This window comes from Oncorhynchus nerka, linkage group LG15, assembly GCF_034236695.1.
Source record: "Oncorhynchus nerka isolate Pitt River linkage group LG15, Oner_Uvic_2.0, whole genome shotgun sequence".
Lineage (NCBI taxonomy): Eukaryota > Metazoa > Chordata > Actinopteri > Salmoniformes > Salmonidae > Oncorhynchus > Oncorhynchus nerka.
Genome location: NC_088410.1, coordinates 94,956,624 through 94,980,946, shown reverse-complemented (window position 1 = coordinate 94,980,946; position 24,323 = coordinate 94,956,624). Strand labels below are relative to the sequence as shown.

The 24,323-nt window shown below is 43.6% G+C and overlaps 1 protein-coding gene across 1 annotated transcript in view; it reads left to right on the top strand.

The window, feature by feature from the left end:
• LOC115142366 (collagen alpha-1(II) chain-like) overlaps positions 1-24,323 on the top strand; it is a 124,220-nt gene that overhangs the window by 93,415 nt on the left and 6,482 nt on the right. Inside the window, exons 33-48 of the mRNA XM_065002068.1 lie at positions 3,350-3,457; positions 3,704-3,757; positions 4,468-4,521; positions 5,315-5,368; positions 5,841-5,894; positions 6,107-6,214; positions 6,342-6,395; positions 6,494-6,547; positions 12,621-12,782; positions 15,655-15,762; positions 16,492-16,599; positions 20,791-20,952; positions 21,225-21,386; positions 22,739-22,792; positions 22,929-23,036; positions 23,628-23,916. Of these exons, the coding sequence (XP_064858140.1) occupies positions 3,350-3,457; positions 3,704-3,757; positions 4,468-4,521; positions 5,315-5,368; positions 5,841-5,894; positions 6,107-6,214; positions 6,342-6,395; positions 6,494-6,547; positions 12,621-12,782; positions 15,655-15,762; positions 16,492-16,599; positions 20,791-20,952; positions 21,225-21,386; positions 22,739-22,792; positions 22,929-23,036; positions 23,628-23,916 (1,693 nt within the window). The remainder of the gene's footprint in view (positions 1-3,349; positions 3,458-3,703; positions 3,758-4,467; positions 4,522-5,314; positions 5,369-5,840; positions 5,895-6,106; positions 6,215-6,341; positions 6,396-6,493; positions 6,548-12,620; positions 12,783-15,654; positions 15,763-16,491; positions 16,600-20,790; positions 20,953-21,224; positions 21,387-22,738; positions 22,793-22,928; positions 23,037-23,627; positions 23,917-24,323) is intronic.

The following is a 24,323-nucleotide window of genomic DNA, read 5'->3' as shown; positions in this document are numbered from 1 at the left end:
GCTGGTAGAATACCTGGTAGAACCCAGGCAGGGTAGAATGTCATCCAGGCTGGTAGAATGTCACCCAGGCTAGTAGAATGTCACCCAGGCTGGTAGAATGTCACCCAGGCTGGTAGAATCCCCCAGGCTGGTAGAATGTCACCCAGGCTGGTAGAATGTCACCCAGGCCACCCAGGCTGGTAGAATGTCACCCAGGCTGGTAGAATGTCACCCAGGCTGGTAGAATGTCACCCAGGCTGGTAGAATGTCACCCAGGCTGGTAGAATGTCACCCAGGCTAGTAGAATGTCACCCAGGCTGGTAGAATGTCACCTAGTAGAATGTGCTGTAGAATACCACCCAGGCTGGTAGAATGTCATCCATGCTAGTAGAATGTCACCCAGGCTAGTAGAATGTCACCCAGGCTAGTAGAATGTCACCCAGGCTAGTAGAATGTCACCCAGGCTAGTAGAATGTCACCCAGACTGGTAGAATGTCACCCAGGCTGGTAGAATGTCATCCAGGCTGGTAGAATGTCCCCCAGGCTGGTAGAATGTCATCCAGGCTAGTAGAATGTCACCCAGGCTGGTAGAATGTCCCCCAGGCTGGTAGAATGTCACCCAGGCTAGTAGAATGTCACCCAGGCTAGTAGAATGTCACCCAGGCTGGTAGAATGTCATCCAGGCTAGTAGAATGTCACCCAGGCTGGTAGAATGTCCCCCAGGCTTGTAGAATGTCACCCAGGCTAGTAGAATGTCACCCAGGCTAGTAGAATGTCATCCAGGCTAGTAGAATGTCACCTAGGCTAGTAGAATGTCACCCAGGCCTGTAGAATGTCACCCAGGATGGTAGAATGTCACCCAGGCTAGTAGAATTTGTGGTTTACTAGCTGGTAAAGGGGTTTAACTCAATATTAGGAAGATGTTCATAATGTTTTGCATACTCAGTGTAGTAGAAGAGGAAGAACAACAATGTCAACGCTATAAACAGCTCAGACCTCAGATCAAATGCTGTTTGAAATCATGTCCTATACATTTCTTTAGCTGTGCTGATTGAGCATGCATATTGCAATGGAAAACTGAATCACGTCCCAAACAACCTTAGAATGGTTCTCAAATACACTACACTCTGAAACCATCTCATATCAGAAAGGAAATTACATTTTTTTTTAAAGTTTAATGATGAAGATGTGGATACCCCTGAAGGTATCCTTTGAAATTACAATATTATATTACTTTCAAACATTTTTGCCCACTGGGTACAATTCTCCTTGTATTTGATGTTTCTTTTGATAAATCATATTCCTGTGTCTATTTCCTCATGGTGAATCATGTCCCTGTGAACAGGTCTATTTCCTCATGATGAATCATGTCCCTGTGAACAGGTCTATTTCCTCATGATGAATCATGTCCCTGTTTACAGGTCTATTTCCTCATGGTGAATCATGTCCCTGTGAACAGGTCTATTTCCTCATGATGAATCATGTCCCTGTGAACAGGTCTATTTCCTCATGATGAATCATGTCCCTGTGAACAGGTCTATTTCCTCATGATGAATCATGTCCCTGTGAACAGGTCTATTTCCTCATGATGAATCATGTCCCTGTGAACAGGTCTATTTCCTCATGATGAATCATGTCCCTGTGAACAGGTCTATTTCCTCATGATGAATCATGTCCCTGTGAACAGGTCTATTTCCTCATGATGAATCATGTCCCTGTGAACAGGTCTATTTCCTCATGATGAATCATTTCCTCATGTGAACAGGTCTATTTCCTCATGATGAATCATGTCCCTGTGAACAGGTCTATTTCCTCATGATGAATCATGTCCCTGTGAACAGGTCTATTTCCTCATGGTGAATCATGTCCCTGTGAACAGGTCTATTTCCTCATGATGAATCATGTCCCTGTGAACAGGTCTATTTCCTCATGATGAATCATGTCCCTGTCATGATGAATCAACAGGTCTATTTCCTCATGATGAATCATGTCCCTGTGAACAGGTCTATTTCCTCATGATGAATCATGTCCCTGTGAACAGGTCTATTTCCTCATGATGAATCATGTCCCTGTGAACAGGTCTATTTCCTCATGATGAATCATGTCCCTGTGAACAGGTCTATTTCCTCATGATGAATCATATCCCTGTGAACAGGTCTATTTCCTCATGATGAATCATGTCCCTGTGAACAGGTCTATTTCCTCATGATGAATCATATCCCTGTGTCTATTTCCTCATGATGAATCATGTCCCTGTGAACAGGTCTATTTCCTCATGATGAATCATGTCCCTGTGAACAGGTCTATTTCCTCATGATGAATCATATCCCTGTGAACAGGTCTATTTCCTCATGATGAATCATGTCCCTGTGAACAGGTCTATTTCCTCATGATGAATCATGTCCCTGTGAACAGGTCTATTTCCTCATGGTGAATCATGTCCCTGTGAACAGGTCTATTTCCTCATGATGAATCATGATGAATCCCTGTGAACAGGTCTATTTCCTCATGGTGAATCATATCCCTGTGAACAGGTCTATTTCCTCATGATGAATCATGTCCCTGTGAACAGGTCTATTTCCTCATGATGAATCATATCCCTGTGTCTATTTCCTCATGATGAATCATGTCCCTGTGAACAGGTCTATTTCCTCATGATGAATCATGTCCCTGTGAACAGGTCTATTTCCTCATGATGAATCATGTCCCTGTGAACAGGTCTATTTCCTCATGATGAATCATGTCCCTGTGAACAGGTCTATTTCCTCATGATGAATCATATCCCTGTGAACAGGTCTATTTCCTCATGATGAATCATGTCCCTGTGAACAGGTCTATTTCCTCATGATGAATCATATCCCTGTGTCTATTTCCTCATGATGAATCATGTCCCTGTGAACAGGTCTATTTCCTCATGATGAATCATGTCCCTGTGAACAGGTCTATTTCCTCATGATGAATCATGTCCCTGTGAACAGGTCTATTTCCTCATGATGAATCATATCCCTGTGTCTATTTCCTCATGATGAATCATGTCCCTGTGAACAGGTCTATTTCCTCATGATGAATCATTTCCCTGAGTACAGATCTATTTCCTCATGGTGAATCATGTCCCTATGAACAGGTCTATTTCCTCATGATGAATCATATCCCTGAGTACAGATCTATTTCCTCATTGTGGGGAGAACACTGTTCTGTTATATTCCATCTATTCAATTCAATTCCAGAAATTTGGTTCATGCCTGAGGGACAAATATCGTTGGGCATATAATGAGACGAGTAAACAACAACATACCCTTCTGCATTCCGTCACCTTTCCTACGGTGTCCCTGCAGCTGTTGACAGTGTTTGTGTCCATTCTGTTTTCCAGGGAGCGATCGGACCAGGTGGCGCATCGGGTGCCCAGGGACCCCCCGGTCTGCAGGGTATGCCCGGAGAGAGAGGGGCCTCAGGCATCCCCGGACCTAAGGGAGACAGAGTAAGTGGTGCCTGCTCGAGAGCAGCAGAGGAACAGTCATGTTAATGTAATGTAGCCAATGCAATGAAATGTAACGCAATATGATTCATAATAATAATAAGCTGTGAAACGGACGTGCACTTAGCAACAGGATCTGCTTGAGACAATAGTAACAGATGTATGTTTGGCAACAATTGATGTGATTGCATATTGAATTATATGCAGTTAGTAATGCAATTATAATGTCATTGTGTTTGTGTCCCACAGGGTGACAACGGAGAGAAGGGACCCGAGGGTGCTTCTGGCAAAGACGGCTCAAGAGTGAGTGACCCTCATCCTCATCATCATCATCATCATCCACCGTATCACCCAGCCCTATGACCTCACTCACTCTACCATTTAATAATCAACACATTGATGACCTCACTCACTCTACCATTTAATAATCAACACATTGATGACCTCACTCACTCTAACATTTAATATTCAACACATTGATGACCTCACTCACTCTACCATTTAATATTCAACACATTGATGACCTCACTCACTCTATCATTTAATATTCAACACATTGATGACCTCACTCACTCTAACATTTAATATTCAACACATTTAATACCATTTAATAATCAACACATTGATGACCTCACTCACTCTACCATTTAATAATCAACACATTGATGACCTCACTCACTCTACCATTTAATATTCAACACATTGATGACCTCACTCACTCTAACATTTAATATTCAACACATTGATGACCTCACTCACTCTATCATTTAATAATCAACACATTGATGACCTCACTCACTCTACCATTTAATATTCAACACATTGATGACCTCACTCACTCTATCATTTAATAATCAACACATTTAAATATTCCCTCCAGCAATTCCATGTATAAACACTACACTTAAATTGTTAATTTGTTCACGGGCATTTGTGTACAGTGAGACAACAGCAAAAGGTCAGATATACTAGATATTGTACTGAAACATTTCTCTTTTCCGTAACTCTTCTAGGGTTTGACTGGTCCCATTGGTCCTCCCGGCCCAGCTGGTCCCAACGGAGAGAAGGTGAGCAATTTGTCTTTAAACTTGAATAATAGTTCATAGATTATTTTAATGATTGTATTAGATCAGTCAGAAGAAGAAAAATACATACAGCCATATCATCTGTTGGGAGGTTACCTCTCATAAACTGTATGATACAGACAGTCCATATAAGGTGTGATTTATGGACTGGTATCTGTGTGTTACAGACAGTCCATATAAGGTGTGATTTATGGGCTGGTATCTGTGTGTTACAGACAGTCCATATAAGGTGTGATTTATGGACTGGTATCTATATGATAAAGACAGTCCATATAAGGTGTGATTTATGGACTGGTATCTGTATGATAAAGACAGTCCATATAAGGTGTGATTTATGGACTGGTATCTATATGATAAAGACAGTCCATATAAGGTGTGATTTATGGACTGGTATCTATATGATAAAGACAGTCCATATAAGGTGTGATTTATGGACTGGTATCTATATGATAAAGACAGTCCATATAAGGTGTGATTTATGGGCTGGTATCTGTGTGATACAGACAGTCCATATAAGGTGTGATTTATGGACTGGTATCTATATGATAAAGACAGTCCATATAAGGTGTGATTTATGGACTGGTATCTGTATGATAAAGACAGTCCATATAAGGTGTGATTTATGGGCTGGTATCTGTATGATAAAGACAGTCCATATAAGGTGTGATTTATGGACTGGTATCTGTATGATACCGACAGTCCATATAAAGTGGGATATATGGACTTATGATTGACCTCTGTGACTGACCTCTGACCTCTGTGTTTCCTCCTATAGGGTGAATCTGGTCCATCTGGACCTTCCGGTGCTGCCGGTGCCCGTGGTGCTCCTGTAGGTACCACACACACACACACACACACACACACACACACACACACACACACACACACACACACACACACACACAAATTAGGATAAAGTAAAAAATGACTTGTGGTCCCGTGTAGATCAGATCAGAACATGACGTTTGCAACGCCAGGGTTGTGGGTTCGATTACCGTGGCCAATCAATGTGTTTAACGTACGCAAAACGCTTTGGATAAAATTGTCTGCTAAATGGCATTCATTACATCAGAAATATGTTGTTGTTGTTTTTTTTTACTTTGCCTCAGCTGTCTGATTAGGGTCTTACTGCCCTCTCTAGGTCTCTGTACTGATCCAGAGTAGAGAATCCTGTTGTCCTGCTATACTATAATGTCCTGCTGTCCTGCTATACTCACGGTACATGATACGTCATTTGAAGAAGGGTATGTTAGGGGAAGTGTATTCTGCTCAACTTGTTCCCCCGTCTTCTCTCCTAACAGGGAGACAGGGGTGAGACCGGACCTCCTGGGCCTGCTGGCTTCGCTGGGCCTCCTGTAAGTATCTTCACCAAGGACAATGTACTGTTGATGCGCTTTCTCTCACTGTCAGTCCTACCGTCAACATCCCGGACTGCCACATTTACAGGGGCCGTCTCATCCATTCAAATGGATGATTAAATAGAAGGGGATGATGACGCCAGCTGCTTGTTGTATGTTGAAGCAAGTAGCTGTCTGAGCTGTCTTTTCTCCCCGTGTCCCAACCCCAGGGATCTGATGGTCAGCCCGGAGCCAAAGGAGAGCAGGGAGAGGGTGGTCAGAAGGGAGACGCTGGTGCCCCTGGACCCCAGGGACCCTCTGGAGCTCCTGGACCTTCCGTAAGTTTCACTTTTTCCTGAAATGTAAAAACATCGAGGTGTTTATTGGTTACCAAATATTCTGTTGGAGTTACTTGCTTCACGTTTCTTCATAAAACTTAGTATCAGATCATTTCCTTCATTTCAGGGACCAACTGGCGTTTCTGGACCTAAAGGTGCTCGCGGTGCTCAGGGACCCCCTGTAAGTATAAATCTCATATTGTGTATTTAATTTCCACATTGTTGTTTTATATTGTTTTGTAATTGTTCCATTTCATCAACAACCTCTCTCCCTGACAGGGTGCCACTGGTTTCCCTGGTGCTGCCGGCAGAGTCGGGCCCCCTGGTCCCAACGTAAGTACAATCACTTATCAGCGATACACAACTCAAACACACACAACTCAAACACACACAGCTCAAACACCCAACCTGAGCATTGTTACTGAAGACTAAATGACACTGATTCTTCTACTTGTAAACTAGGATTGTTCTCTGCAATCTGAGGTGTTGGATTTGACTGGAATAGAAAAGGCCTTGTTTTTATGTGGGCGTAACCGCGTTGGTAAACATTTTCCAAAATGAAGGATCTCTTTTATGTATTTCCAAGTTTCTCCAATAGTTTCCTGATACTTTTCAGAACACACAGACTATAATGAAGACAGTGTTCACCCACTGTATTCAGTCGAACTGAACCTTGCGTTTGGGATCCCATGCATCCTTCTAGGTTTGAAACCAATCAACAGACCAACACAGAATCATTCAGCATCATTATAGTATGTAGTATAGTATTAAGTATAGTATTTACTATAGTATTTACTATAGTATTTACTACAATATGTACTATAATATTTAGTATAGTATTTAGTACAGTATATAATATATTATTTATTATAGTATTTAGTATAGTATTAAGTATAGTATTTACTATAGTATTTACTATAGTATTTAGTATATTATTTATTATATTTATTTAGTATTTAGTATAACATTTACTATAGTATTTAGTATAGTATTTAGTATAGTATTTAGTCTATTATTTATTATCGTATTTAGTATAACATTTACTATAGTATTTAGTATAGTATTTAGTATAGTATTTAGTATAGTACTAACTATAATATTTAGTATAATATTTAGTATAGTATTTAGTATATTATATATTATAGTATTTAGTATAACATTTACTATAGTATTTAGTATAGTATTTAGTATAGTATTTAGTATAGTACCAACTATAATATTTAGTATAATATTTAGTATAGCATTTACTATAGTATTTAGTATAGTATTTAGTATAACATTTACTATAGTATTTATTATAGTATTTAGTATAACATTTACTATAGTATTTAGTATAGTCTTTAGTATATTATTTATTATAGTATTTAGTATAACATTTACTATAGTATTTAGTATAGTATTTAGTATAGTACCAACTATAATATTTAGTATAATATTTAGTATAGTATTTACTATAGTATTTAGTATAGTATTTAGTATAGTACCAACTATACTATTTAGTATCATCTTTAGTATAGTATTTACTATAACATTTACTATAGTATTTAGTATAGTATTTAGTATAGTACCAACTATAATATTTAGTATAATATTTAGTATAGTATTTACTATAACATTTACTATAGTATTTAGTATAGTATTTAGTATAGTACCAACTATAATATTTAGTATAATATTTAGTATAGCATTTACTATAACATTTACTATAGTATTTAGTATAGTATTTACTATAGTACTAACTATAATATTTAGTATAATATTTAGTATAGTATTTAGTATAGTATTTAGTATAGTATTTACTATAACATTTACTATAGTATTTAGTATAGTATTTACTATAGTATTTACTATAGTATTTACTATAGTATTTAGTGAATAACGCTGGATGTCGATGATATCAACCTGGTTTCATTCTGTTCTTCTGAATGGTTGTTATTACAGAGAGTACTGACCTGCTCCTATCTACATTTACATTTACATTTAAGTCATTTAGCAGACAGAGTACTGACCTGCTCCTATCTGTTGTTATTACAGAGAGTACTGACCTGCTCCTATCTGTTGTTATTACAGAGAGTACTGACCTGCTCCTATCTGTTGTTATTACAGAGAGTACTGACCTGCTCCTATCTGTTGTTATTACAGAGAGTACTGACCTGCTCCTATCTGTTGTTATTACAGGACCTGCTCCTATCTGTTGTTATTACAGAGAGTACTGACCTGCTCCTATCTGTTGTTATCTGTTGTTATTACAGAGAGTATCTGTTGTTATTACAGGACCTGCTCCTATCTGTTGTTATTACAGAGAGTACTGACCTGCTCCTATCTGTTGTTATTATAGAGAGTACTGACCTGCTCCTATCTGTTGTTATTACAGGACCTGCTCCTATCTGTTGTTATTACAGAGAGTACTGACCTGCTCCTATCTGTTGTTATTATAGAGAGTAGTGACCTGCTAATATCAGTCTCTGGGCAGAGAAGTAGCAGTCAAGATGAGAGAGGATGATTATTTTGTTAAAATAGCATGGCCTTATTTCTATTACAGCATATTGGATGACTGTCATTCACCTTCCATTCACCCAGTTCAATTTAATAGTGATAGGTATCGCTACTACATGATACTCTCATTTTCCCTATACACGTCATGAGGTTGCTACAAACTAGCCTATGAATGAAAGTTTACAATATTGTTCCACAGATTTTTGAGTAATCACGGTGACAGACATTGCCACATTCAATAATCTTGCTAGCTGATCTAGGGTGTAATCATTAGTCCAACAGTTGCAAACGGGAATTTCTATTGGACAATTTCAGATATGTTTATCCCCGTTGCTTCCGTTTAAGAAACCATTTTAAATAAAACCAGCAGAATGAATACACCCCTGATCACATGCAAACACAATTCACTTTCATAGCAGACAGATCATTGTATAATTCCTTCTTGCATCTACGTGCTCTCTTACCTTTTCCCTACAGTGCATAACACATCAGCTGTCTGTGACCAGTGAACAAAAAGAAACCAAGCCAAACCTTCATATCATAACCACTAACCGCTACGCACATCCTACATTGTTGTCACCATATTAGCTAATGTCAAGTCAAAAACAAAGTTACTAGAACTAATGTGTTAGTAAACCTGCTACAATCATGCAGTACAGGTTCCAGTCAGCAAGCAGTTTAGTAGTTACACCAGCAGGCCCGGTGGCAATAAATTAATAAATAATAAATTAATAATTAATAAATTAATAAAACCAAGAGTTTTTCTTGACTTGGAAGAGTTCCAGTGTTGGATAGCCAGCTAGCTAGCTAACATCCCTCCCTGTTATAGCCAGCTAGCATAACATCCCTCCCTGTTATAGCCAGCTAGCATAACATCCCTCCCTGTTATAGCCAGCTAACATAACATCCCTCTGTTATAGCCAGCTAGCATAACATCCCTCTGTTATAGCCAGCTAACATAACATCCCTCTGTTATAGCCAGCTAGCTAGCTAACATCCCTCCCTGTTATAGCCAGCTAGCATAACATCCCTCTGTTATAGCCAGCTAGCATAACATCCCTCTGTTATAGCCAGCTAACATAACATCCCTCTGTTATAGCCAGCTAGCTAGCTAACATCCCTCCCTGTTATAGCCAGCTAGCATAACATCCCTCCCTGTTATAGCCAGCTAGCTAGCTAACATCCCTCCCTGTTATAGCCAGCTAGCATAACATCCCTCTGTTATAGCCAGCTAACATAACATCCCTATGTTATAGCCAGCTAGCATAACATCCCTCTGTTATAGCCAGCTAACATAACATCCCTCTGTTATAGCCAGCTAGCATAACATCCCTCTGTTATAGCCAGCTAACATAACATCCCTATGTTATAGCCAGCTAGCATAACATCCCTCTGTTATAGCCAGCTAACATAACATCCCTATGTTATAGCCAGCTAGCATAACATCCCTCTGTTATAGCCAGCTAACATAACATCCCTCTGTTATAGCCAGCTAGCATAACATCCCTCCCTGTTATAGCCAGCTATCATAACATCCCTCTGTTATAGCTAGCTAGCATAACATCCCTCCCTGTTTGAGCCGGGTGTTTGAGTAGGCTAAACTAGCTAGCTGCATTCGGTAGCTAAGTAAAACTATATAAAATGTAGCTATCTCTCTCTCTCGCTCTCTCTCTCTCTCTCTCTCTCGCTCTCTCTCTCTCTCTCTCTCTCCCTCTCTCGCTCTCTCTCTCTCTCTCTCTCTCTCTCTCTTGCTTCTCCTTCATTTTTGAATAAATAATGGGAAACACCATTCCCTCATCCCATCACAAGACAGGGCAGTCAGTATGTGTTCATCACTGACCAAATAACCAGTCCAAACACACTACTTTAGTATATTCTTATCTAAAAATAATAACTTTTTTAATGTTTCACTATTTTTATTTTTATGACATTCACTGAGGAGGATGGTCCTCCCCTTCCTCCTCTGATAAGCCTCCACTGTCCCAGAGAGTCTACATTTCTGGGTTTAACCCTGTTGATTGGTTGAGTGATGAACTGATTGATTGGTTGATTGACTGACTGCCTCCTCCCTAAGTTTGTTTTATTCACAACTTTTGCACACTCTGCCAACCCTGATGTCCTAGCCGTGTCTGAAACATGGCATAGGAAGGCCACCAAAAATTCTGAATTTTTCATCCCCAACTACAAAATGTTCCACCAAGATAGAACTTCTAAAGGGGGTGGAGTTGCAATCTACTGCAGAGATAGCATGACAGAACTCTGCAGGCTATCCAGGTCTGTGCCCAAACAGATCGAGCTTCTACTTTTAAAAATCCACCTTTCCAGAAATAAGTCTCTCACTGTTGCCACATGTTATAGACCCCCCTCGGCCCCCAGCTGTGCCCTGGACACCATATGTGAATTGATTTCCCCCCCATCTATCTTCAGAGTTCGTATTGTTAGGTGACCTAAACTGGGACATGCTTATCACCCTGGCCGTCCTACAATCTAAGCTAGATGCCCTCAATCTCACACAAATTATCAAGGAACCTACCAGGTACATCAATAAATCCGTAAACACGGGCATCTTCATAGATATCGTCCTGACGAACCTGCCCTCTAAATACACCTCTGCTGTCTTCAACCAGGATCTCAGCGATCACTGCCTCATTGCCTGCGTCCGTAATGGGTCCGCGGTCAAATTACCACCCCTCATCACTGTCAAACGCTCCCAAAACACTTCAGCGAGCAGACCTTTCTAATCACCCTGGGACGGGTGTCCTGGAAGGATATTGACCTAATCCCATCAGTAGTGAAGGGTTATGACTTTGAATATGTGGGCTACAAACTACAAATACCTAGGTGTCTGGTTAGACTGTAAAGACTCACATTAAGCATCTCCAGACTCACATTAAGCATCTCCAATCCAAAATTAAATCTAGAATCGGCTTCCTATTTCGCAACAAAGCATCCTTCACTCATGCTGCCAAACATACCCTCGTAAAACTGACTATCCTACCGATCCTTGACTTCGGCAATGTAATTTACAAAATAGCCTCCAACACTCTACTCAGCAAATTGGATACAGTCTATCACAGTGACATCTGTTTTGTCCCCAAAGCCCCGTATACTACACACCACTGCGACCTGAATGATCTCGTTGGCTTGCCCTCGATACATATTTGTCACCAAACCCACTGGCACCAGGTCATCTATAAGTCTTTGCTAGGTAAAGCTCTGTTTTATCTCAGCTCACTGGTCACCATAGCAGCACCCACCCGTAGTACGCGCTCCAGCAGGTATATTTCACTGGTCACCATAGCAACACCCACCCGTAACACGCGCTCCAGCAGGTATATTTCACTGGTCATCCCCAAAGTCAACTCCTCATTTGGCCGCCTTTCCTTCCAGTTCTCTGCCACCAATGACTGGAACGAATTGCAAAAAAAAAAAAAGCTGGAGTCTCATATCTCCCTTACTAACTTTAAGCACCAGCTGTCAGAGCAGCTTACCGATCATTGCACCTGTAAACAGCCCATCTGTAAATAGCCCACCCAACTACCTCATCCCCATATTGTTATTTATTGTTTTGCTCCTTTTCACTCCAGTATCTCTACTTGCACATTCACCTTCTGCACACCTATCACTCCAGTGTTTAATTGATCAATTGTATTTACTTCGCTACTACGGCCTATTTGTTGCCTAACCTCCCTAATCTTACCTAATTTGCACACACTGTATATAGATTTTCCTATTGTATTATTGACTGTATGCTTGTTTATTCCATGTGTAACTCTGTGTTGTTGTTTGTGTCGAACTGATTTGCTTTATCTTGGTCAGGTCGCAGTTATGAACGAGAACTTGTTCTCAACTGGCCTACATTGTTAAATAAAGGTGAAATAAAATAAATAAATAAATGGTGTCTCTGCAGGGTAACCCTGGTGCTGCTGGGCCCTCTGGCCCTGCTGGTAAAGATGGCCCTAAGGGTGTGCGTGGAGACGGTGGACCCCCAGGCAGACAGGGAGACGCTGGGCTGCGTGGAACCGCTGGATCCCCTGGAGAGAAGGGAGATGCTGGAGAGGATGGTCCCTCTGTAAGTTTATCACTACAGTAGCGTCCTCCAGCCCGGGGCATAGTGGATAACTCAGCCCGGGGCATAGTGGATAACTCAGCCCGGGGCATAGTGGATAACTCAGCCCGGGGCATAGTGGATAACTCAGCCCGGGGCATAGTGGATAACTCAGCCCGGGGCATAGTGGATAACTCAGCCCGGGGCATAGTGGATAACTCAGCCCGGGGCATAGTGGATAACTCAGCCTGGGGCATAGTGGATAACTCAGCCCGGGGCATAGTGGATAACTCAGCCTGGGGCATAGTGGATAACTCAGCCCGGGGCATAGTGGATAACTCAGCCCGGGGCATAGTGGATAACTCAGCCCGGGGCATAGTGGACGGGCTTGATAACTCTCATGCAACCCAGCACCCTACTGAAGCAAAAGATGGTAATACAAGCTGAATTCATCTTTTGTCACAACCGTCCTCAAATACAGGTCCTACAGGCTTTAATCAATACAGGTCCTACAGGCTTTATTCAATACAGGTCCTACAGGCTTTATTCAATACAGGTCCTACAGGCTTTAATCAATACAGGTCCTACAGGCTTTAATCAATACAGGTCCTACAGGCTTTATTCAATACAGGTCCTACAGGCTTTATTCAATACAGGTCCTACAGGCTTTAATCAATACAGGTCCTACAGGCTTTATTCAATACAGGTCCTACAGGCTTTAATCAATACAGGTCCTACAGGCTTTAATCAATACAGTTCCTACAGGCTATATGCTTCATTCAACATTGACAAGTTATTTAGGTCACGGTGTTTCTGAACTCGTGGTGTTCTTCCGATTGTGATGTCACTGACAACACACATCCCACCACTCAAGTTACACGGAAATACATTCATTTTGGGGTTTTGCAGCTATAAAACAACACCGGCTTTATTTCTTAAAAGTCTCTCTTCTGGTTTGACTTCCAACCCAACCGGCATGAACATCAGTCCAGGGAATGAAAAGAAAGGTCCATTTATAATGGACAACACTATTCCCTCGTCCCCCTCACAACAAAACACGTGTCAGTCACTGACCCAATAACCAGCCCAAACACAGTGCTGTCTGCCAGGGCGTTAATATCACCTGTGGGCTTCCCCTGGACAGAGATATGATGGCAGAGAGGACGTTTTATATATATCACCTGTGGGCACCCCTGGACAGAGATATGATGGCAGAGAGGACGTTTTATATATATCACCTGTGGGCTTCCCCTGGACAGAGATATGATGGCAGAGAGGACGTTTTATATATATCACCTGTGGGCTTCCCCTGGACAGAGATATGATGGCAGAGAGGACGTTTTATATATATCACCTGTGGGCACCCCTGGACAGAGATATGATGGCAGAGAGGACGTTTTATATATATCACCTGTGGGCTTCCCCTGGACAGAGATATGATGGCAGAGAGGACGTTTTATATATATCACCTGTGGGCACCCCTGGACAGAGATATGATGGCAGAGAGGACGTTTTATATATATCACCTGTGGGCTTCCCCTGGACAGAGATATGATGGCAGAGAGGACGTTTTATATATATCACCTGTGGGCTTCCCCTGGACAGAGATATGATGGCAGAGAGGACGTTTTATATATATCACCTGTGGGCACCCCTGGACAGAGATATGATGGCAGAGAGGACGTTTTATATATATCACCTGTGGGCACCCCTGGACAGAGATATGATGGCAGAGAGGACGTTTTATATATATCACCTGTGGGCACCCCTGGACAGAGATATGATGGCAGAGAGGACGTTTTATATATATCACCTGTGGGCACCCCTGGACAGAGATATGGTGGCAGAGAGGACGTTTTATATATATCACCTGTGGGCACCCCTGGACAGAGATATGATGGCAGAGAGGACGTTTTATATATATCACCTGTGGGCACCCCTGGACAGAGATATGATGGCAGAGAGGACGTTTTACTTTGTACTTCCCACTCCCTGCAGTACAGTTCACCCCCTGAGCAGTACTGAACTAACAGCCGGCATAGCTGTCTGTTACTGAAATTGGACAGGCAAGTCCAGAGAACAGACATCATAAGACCCTCTGATCCTCCCTGGTATAAATGAAAGTGGAGGTGGAAGCACTGCACACAAAATGCTTTTTCTTGTTTTTTCCAGTGTGTTTACAGATTTTTATAGTTTTTCTGTTGATATATTTTTAGTTGTTTAGTTGAAAACACTCACTTGAAAATAACACACTGTCCTCTTGTCCTCCACTTGCTTCTCTCCTCCTCTTCTTCCTCCTCTTCTCCTGCTCTTCCTCTCGTCCACCTCCTCCTCCTCCTCTCTTCCTCTCCTCTTCCTTCTCTTCTTCCTCTCTTCCTCCTCTCCTCCTCTTCCTCCTCTCTTCCTCCTCTTCTTCCTCACCTTCCTCCTCTTCTTCCTCTCTTCCTCCTCCCCTCTCTTCCTCCTATCCTGCTCCTCTCCTCTCTTCCTCCTCTCCTCTCTTCCTCCTCCTCTCCTCTCTTCCTCCTCTTCTTCCTCCTCTTCTTCCTCTCTTCCTCCTCTCGTCCTCCTCTACTCCTCTCTTCCTCATATCCTGCTCCTCTCCTCTCCTGCTACTCTCCTCTCTTCCTCCTCTCCTCTCTTCCTCCTCTCTTCTCTTCCTCTTCTTCTTCCTCTTCTTCTTCCTCCTCTCCTCTCTTCCTCCTCTCACCTCTTCCTCCTCTCCTCTCTTCCTCCTCTTCATCCTCCACTTCCTCCTCTCTTCCTCCTCTCCTCCTCCTCCTCTCTTCCTCTCTTCCTCCTCTCCTCCGCTCCTCCTACTCTCTACCTCCTCCTTCTCTCTTCTTCCTCTCTTCCTCCTCTCTTCCTCCTCTTCCTCTTCTCTTCCTCCTCCCAGGGTCCCGATGGTCCTTCAGGTCCTTCAGGTCTGGCTGGACAGCGTGGTATTGTTGGTCTTCCAGGACAGCGTGGAGAGAGAGGTTTCCCTGGCCTGCCAGGACCCTCTGTAAGTCACATACACCACATTACAGATCCCATTCATTCATTAGACTATTCATTCATTCATTCATTAAACTATTCATTCATTCATTAGACTATTTATTAATTCATTCATTAGACTATTCATTCGTTCATTCATTAGAGTATTCATTCATTCATTAGACTATTTATTAATTCATTCATTAGACTATTCATTCGTTCATTCATTAGAGTATTCATTCATTCATTAGACTATTCATTAATTCATTAGACAATTAATTCATTCATTAGGCTATTCATTCATTCATTAGAGTATTCATTCATTCCTTAGACTATTCATTCATGCATTCATTCATTAGACTATTCATTCATTCCTTAGACTATTCATTCCTTAGACTATTCATTAATTCATTCGTTCATTAGACTATTAATTCATTCATTAGACTATTCATTCCTTAGACTATTCATTTATTCATTCGTTCATTAGACTATTAATTCATTCATTAGGCTATTCATTCATTAGACTATTAATTCGTTCATTCCTTAGACTATTCATTCATTCATTATGATTCATTAGCCTATTATAGATGACAGAATAATATTGTACTGTCAATTGACTTGTACCCATCCCACCCATTTCAAGTAAGAATGGATGGATGAATATTCAAAGAAAAAGATCAGTGAATATATGACTATTGATTAGAGTGTTGCCCCCTATTGGTGGTCCTCCAACTGACCCGTGTGTCCATCTCCCCAGGGAGAGCCTGGTAAACAAGGAGCTCCTGGTGGAAGCGGAGACCGTGGGCCCCCTGGCCCAGTGGGACCCCCTGGACTGACTGGACCCGCTGGAGAGCCCGGGAGAGAGGTCAGTGTCTGTCCCATAGCGTGTTGTCTGAAATGACAGACGTCAGTGTCTGTCCCATAGCGTGTTGTCTGAAATGACAGACATCAATGTCTGTCCCATAGCGTGTTGTCTGAAATGACAGACGTCAGTGTCTGTCCCATAGCGTGTTGTCTGAAATGACAGACGTCAGTGTCTGTCCCATAGCGTGTTGTCTGAAATGACAGACGTCAGTGTCTGTCCCATAGCGTGTTGTGTCTGAAATGACAGACGTCAGTGTCTGTCCCATAGCGTGTTGTCTGAAATGACAGACGTCAGTGTCTGTCCCATAGCGACTTATCTGAAATGACAGACGTCAATGTCTGTCCCATAGCGTGTTGTCTGAAATGACAGACGTCAGTGTCTGTCCCATAGCGTGTTGTCTGAAATGACAGACGTCAGTGTCTGTCCCATAGCGTGTTGTCTGAAATGACAGACGTCAATGTCTGTCCCATAGCGTGTTGTCTGAAATGACAGACGTCAGTGTCTGTCCCATAGCGTGTTGTCTGAAATGACAGACGTCAATGTCTGTCCCATAGCGTGTTGTCTGAAATGACAGACGTCAATGTCTGTCCCATAGCGTGTTGTCTGAAATGACAGACGTCAGTGTCTGTCCCATAGCGTGTTGTCTGAAATGACAGACGTCAGTGTCTGTCCCATAGCGTGTTGTCTGAAATGACAGACGTCAGTGTCTGTCCCATAGCGTGTTGTGTCTGAAATGACAGACGTCAGTGTCTGTCCCATAGCGTGTTGTCTGAAATGACAGACGTCAGTGTCTGTCCCATAGCGTGTTGTGTCTGAAATGACAGACGTCAGTGTCTGTCCCATAGCGTGTTGTGTCTGAAATGACAGACGTCAGTGTCTGTCCCATAGCGTGTTGTCTGAAATGACAGACGTCAGTGTCTGTCCCATAGCGTGTTGTCTGAAATGACAGACGTCAGTGTCTGTCCCATAGCGTGTTGTCTGAAATGACAGACGTCAGTGTCTGTCCCATAGCGTGTTGTCTGAAATGACAGACGTCAGTGTCTGTCCCATAGCGTGTTGTCTGAAATGACAGACGTCAGTGTCTGTCCCATAGCGTGTTGTGTCTGAAATGACAGACGTCAGTGTCTGTCCCATAGCGTGTTGTCTGAAATGACAGACGCCAGTGTCTGTCCCATAGCGTGTTGTGTCTGAAATGACAGACGCCAGTGTCTGTCCCATAGCGTGTTGTCTGAAATGACAGACGCCAGTGTCTGTCCCATAGCGTGTTGTCTGAAATGACAGACGTCAGTGTCTGTCCCATAGCGTGTTGTCTGAAATGACAGACGTCAGTGTCTGTCCCATAGCGTGTTGTGTCTGAAATGACAGACGTCAGTGTCTGTCCCATAGCGTGTTGTCTGAAATGACAGACGTCAGTGTCTGTCCCATAGCGTGTTGTGTCTGAAATGACAGACGCCAGTGTCTGTCCCATAGCGTGTTGTCTGAAATGACAGACGTCAGTGTCTGTCCCATAGCGTGTTGTCTGAAATGACAGACGCCAGTGTCTGTCCCATAGCGTGTTGTGTCTGAAATGACAGACGTCAGTGTCTGTCCCATAGCGTGTTGTCTGAAATGACAGACGTCAGTGTCTGTCCCATAGCGTGTTGTGTCTGAAATGACAGACGTCAGTGTCTGTCCCATAGCGTGTTGTGTCTGAAATGACAGACGTCAGTGTCTGTCCCATAGCGTGTTGTCTGAAATGACAGACGTCAGTGTCTGTCCCATAGCGTGTTGTCTGAAATGACAGACGTCAGTGTCTGTCCCATAGCGTGTTGTCTGAAATGACAGACGCCAGTGTCTGTCCCATAGCGTGTTGTCTGAAATGACAGACGTCAGTGTCTGTCCATAGCGTGTTGTGTCTGAAATGACAGACGCCAGTGTCTGTCCCATAGCGTGTTGTCTGAAATGACAGACGTCAGTGTCTGTCCCATAGCGTGTTGTGTCTGAAATGACAGACGTCAGTGTCTGTCCCATAGCGTGTTGTCTGAAATGACAGACGTCAGTGTCTGTCCCATAGCGTGTTGTCTGAAATGACAGACGTCAGTGTCTGTCCCATAGCGTGTTGTCTGAAATGACAGACGTCAGTGTCTGTCCCATAGCGTGTTGTGTCTGAAATGACAGACGTCAGTGTCTGTCCCATAGCGTGTTGTCTGAAATGACAGACGTCAGTGTCTGTCCCATAGCGTGTTGTGTCTGAAATGACAGACGTCAGTGTCTGTCCCATAGCGTGTTGTGTCTGAAATGACAGACGTCAGTGTCTGTCCCATAGCGTGTTGTGTCTGAAATGACAGACGTCAGTGTCTGTCCCATAGCGTGTTGTCTGAAATGACAGACGTCAGTGTCTGTCCCATAGCGTGTTGTCTGAAATGACAGACGTCAGTGTCTGTCCCATAGCGTGTTGTCTGAAATGACAGACGTCAGTGTCTGTCCCATAGCGTGTTGTCTGAAATGACAGACGTCAGTGTCTGTCCCATAGCGTGTTGTGTCTGAAATGACAGACGTCAGTGTCTGTCCCATAGCGTGTTGTCTGAAATGACAGACGTCAGTGTCTGTCCCATAGCGTGTTGTGTCTGAAATGACAGACGTCAGTGTCTGTCCCATAGCGTGTTGTCTGAAATGACAGACGTCAGTGTCTGTCCCATAGCGTGTTGTCTGAAATGACAGACGTCAGTGTCTGTCCCATAGCGTGTTGTCTGAAATGACAGACGTCAGTGTCTGTCCCATAGCGTGTTGTGTCTGAAATGACAGACGTCAGTGTCTGTCCCATAGCGTGTTGTCTGAAATGACAGACGTCAGTGTCTGTCCCATAGCGTGTTGTGTCTGAAATGACAGACGTCAGTGTCTGTCCCATAGCGTGTTGTGTCTGAAATGACAGACGTCAGTGTCTGTCCCATAGCGTGTTGTGTCTGAAGTAGTATCCTAGTTCTTATATTGCTCATTACTTTTAAACAGGGTCCGCATAGTGCTCTGTCCAAATGTAGTGCACTATATAGGGAATAGTGTGCCATTCAATGCAGCACAGTGTCACCGTTATGGCCTCTCATGGTCATCTCTATACCTTCGCTACAATACGTTAACTCACTGTCATGACTAACTGGATCACTAACTATACGTTAACTCACTGTCATGACTAACTGGATCACTAACTATACGTTAACTCACTGTCATGACTAACTGGATCACTAACTATACGTTAACTCACTGTCATGACTAACTGGATCACTAACTATACGTTAACTCACTGTCATGACTAACTGGATCACTAACTATACGTTAACTCACTGTCATGACTAACTGGATCACTAACTATACGTTAACTCACTGTCATGACTAACTGGATCACTAACTATACGTTAACTCACTGTCATGACTAACTGGATCACTAACTATACGTTAACTCACTGTCATGACTAACTGGATCACTAACTATACGTTAACTCACTGTCATGACTAACTGGATCACTAACTATACGTTAACTCACTGTCATGACTAACTGGATCACTAACTATACGTTAACTCACTGTCATGACTAACTGGATCACTAACTATACGTTAACTCACTGTCATGACTAACTGGATCACTAACTATACGTTAACTCACTGTCATGACTAACTGGATCACTAACTATACGTTAACTCACTGTCATGACTAACTGGATCACTAACTATACGTTAACTCACTGTCATGACTAACTGGATCACTAACTATACGTTAACTCACTGTCATGACTAACTGGATCACTAACTATACGTTAACTCACTGTCATGACTAACTGGATCACTAACTATACGTTAACTCACTGTCATGACTAACTGGATCACTAACTATACGTTAACTCACTGTCATGACTAACTGGATCACTAACTATACGTTAACTCACTGTCATGACTAACTGGATCACTAACTATACGTTAACTCACTGTCATGACTAACTGGATCACTAACTATACGTTAACTCACTGTCATGACTAACTGGATCACTAACTATACGTTAACTCACTGTCATGACTAACTGGATCACTAACTATACGTTAACTCACTGTCATGACTAACTGGATCACTAACTATACGTTAACTCACTGTCATGACTAACTGGATCACTAACTATACGTTTGATGTTTCTGATATGAAACAATGTGTGATTGTCTCTCAGGGCAACGCTGGTTCTGATGGACCACCTGGTAGAGATGGATCCACTGGAATCAAGGGTGACCGTGGTAACACCGGTCCTGCTGGTGCTCCTGGCTCCCCAGGAGCTAATGGTTCTCCCGGCCCTGTCGGCCCCACCGGCAAGCAGGGAGACAGGGGAGAGGCTGTGAGTATACACCCTAAATCACTCCCCATAACATCCCCAATGGCACCCCGTAGGAGCCGTTTAACACCCCTAAAACCCCCTCTCTTGAGAGGTGAACAACCCAGGCCATGTTATTGTTTTCTGTCTATTTTCTCTTGCCAGGATAATATGGATATGTGATTGAGTTCAGTCGATATATTCATAATGTTTTTATTATCCATAAGGTTCTCAGATATAACTATTGTATTTGCAGCCCTTCCTAACCCTGTGTATGTCTCTTGGCTGTTTTCTAGGGAGCTCAAGGACCCGCTGGACCTGCCGGGCCTGCTGGAGCCAGAGGAATGGCTGGACCCCAAGGACCCCGTGGAGACAAGGGTGAGGCTGGAGAGGGTGGAGAGAGAGGACAGAAAGGACACAGAGGATTCACTGGTCTGCAGGGTCTGCCCGGACCTCCCGTAAGTACCCCTAATCTCCCTGTACCCCTAATCTCCCTGTACCCCTAATCTCCCTCTACCCCTAATATTTCTATACCACCTAATCTCCCTGTGCCCCTAATCTCTTTCTGTACCCCCTAATCTCCCTCTACCCCTAATCTTTCTGTACCCCCTAATCTCCCTCTACCCCTAATCTTTCTGTACCCCCTAATCTCCCTCTACCCCTAATCTTTCTGTACCACCTAATCTCCCTGTGCCCCTAATCTCTTCCTGTACCCCCTAATCTCCCTCTACCCCTAATCTTTCTGTACCACCTAATCTCCCTGTAACCCTAATCTCCCTCTACCCCTAATCTTTCTGCACCTCCTAATCTCCATGTACCTCTTATCTCCCTGTACCTTTAATCTTTCTTTACCCCCTAATCTCCCTCTACCCCTAATCTTTCTGCACCTCCTAATCTCCATGTACCCCCTTATCTCCCTATACCCCCTTATCTCCCTATACCCCCGTATCTCCCTATACCCCTTATCTCCCTATACCCCCTAATCTCTCTATACCCCCTTATCTCTCTATATCACAAATGTCTCTATCATTGAAATGTCCCTTTAGCCTTTACCTGTAGTTGTGTATATCTTATAGACATTGTCTCACCTTGTCTCTCCCCAGAGGGTCAATCTGTCCTATAGACATTGTCTCACCTTGTCTCTCCCCAGAGGGTCAATCTGTCCCATAGACATTGTCTCACCTTGTCTCCCCCCAGAGGGTCAATCTGTCCTATAGACATTGTCTCACCTTGTCTCTCCCCAGAGGGTCAATCTGTCCTATAGACATTGTCTCACCTTGTCTCTCCCCAGAGGGTCAATCTGTCCTATAGACATTGTCTCACCTTGTCTCTCCCCAGAGGGTCAATCTGTCCTATAGACATTGTCTCACCTTGTCTCCCCCCAGAGGGTCAATCTGTCCTATAGACATTGTCTCACCTTGTCTCTCCCCATAGGATCAATCTGTCCTATAGACATTGTCTCACCTTGTCTCTCCCCAGAGGGTCAATCTGTCCTATAGACATTGTCTCACCTTGTCTCTCCCCATAGGATCAATCTGACCTATAGACATTGTCTCACCTTGTCTCTCCCCAGAGGGTCAATCTGTCCTATAGACATTGTCTCACCTTGTCTCTCCCCATAGGATCAATCTGTCCTATAGACATTGTCTCACCTTGTCTCTCCCCAGAGGGTCAATCTGTCCTATAGACATTGTCTCACCTTGTCTCTCCCCATAGGATCAATCTGACCTATAGACATTGTCTCACCTTGTCTCTCCCCAGAGGGTCAATCTGACCTATAGACATTGTCTCACCTTGTCTCTCCCCATAGGGTCAATCTGGAGACCAGGGTGCCTCTGGACCTGCCGGACCAAGTGGATCAAGGGTGAGTATAGACAGAATGATTAACAACTCTTACATAGAGTTTTGAGATGTACCCTTCCTTATTGTCAGTCAAAGAGCATGGCAGGCAGAGCTCTAGTCTACAGTACAGTACATCTGAATCCTTGTGTTCTGTTTAGGGACCTCCCGGACCTATTGGTCCACATGGAAAGGATGGCTCCAACGGTATGCCCGGCCCCATCGGACCCCCCGGACCCCGTGGTCGCTCTGGAGAGACTGGTCCCTCTGTGAGTAACGCTCTCATCTCCCATCTATTTCTCAATTTATCTTAGTACTAGAGACGAGAGAAGGGGAGGGGAGGGGAGGGGAGAGGAGAGGAGAGGAGAGGAGAGGAGAGGAGAGGAGAGGAGAGGAGAGGAGAGAGAGAGAGAGAGAGAGAGAGAGAGAGAGAGAGAGAAGGGGAGGGGAGGGGAGAGGAGAGGAGAGGAGAGGAGAGGAGAGGAGAGGAGAGGAGAGGAGAGGAGAGGAGAGGAGGAGAGAAAAGAGAGGAGAGGAGAGGAGAAAGAGGAGGAGAGAGAAGAGAGGAGAAGAGAAGAGGAGAGAGCAGTGTGTGACATGGTGCAAATCTCAAATCACCCCCTATTCCTCTTATAGTGTGCTACCTTTGCTCTGGTCAAAGTCATGCCCTGTGTAGGGAGCAGGTTGTCATCTGAGACGGCAGCCAGCTATATAAACACTTGATGCCAGCTGTACTTTAAGTCCTCTCTGCTCTGTGCTTTTCGTCTTCTGTAATACCTATGGCCCTGCTAGCAGCACATCACCAGTAGCTCGTAGTCTAGCGTCTTGGTTTTCCAATTTCTTCTGTCTGTGTATCTCAGGGTCCACCTGGAAACTCCGGTCCCCCTGGTCCTCCTGGTCCTCCCGGCCCTGGTATCGACATGTCTGCCTTCGCTGGTCTGTCTCAGCCTGAGAAATCTCCCGATCCCCTGAGGTACATGAGGGCCGACCAGGCCTCCGGAAACCTGAGGACGCACGACGCCGAGGTGGACGCCACGCTCAAGTCTCTCAACAACCAGATTGAGAACATCCGCTCCCCCGAGGGCTCCAAGAAGAACCCTGCACGTACTTGCAGAGACCTGAAGCTGTGCCACCCAGACTGGAAGAGTGGTGAGTGACGGGATAGGGGCGAAGAATGGCTCTTTGTTTTAGAGGTCAAGCCTTTTAGCCAAGCAACATGACTTGACCAGGAAAAACTCAGGGCCCTAAAGTTTCTCCTGCTCAGGTGATGTTTCTCCTGCTCAGGTGATGTTTCTCCTGCTCAGGTGACGTTTCTCCTGCTCAGGTGATGTTTTTCCTGCTCAGGTGAAGTTTCTCCTGCTCAGGTGAAGTTTCTCCTGCTCAGGTGATGTTTCTCCTGCTCAGGTGATGTTTCTCCTGCTCAGGTGACGTTTCTCCTGCTCAGGTGATGTTTCTCCTGCTCAGGTGAAGTTTCTCCTGCTCAGGTGATGTTTCTCCTGCTCAGGTGATGTTTCTCCTGCTCAGGTGACGTTTCTCCTGCTCAGGTGAAGTTTCTC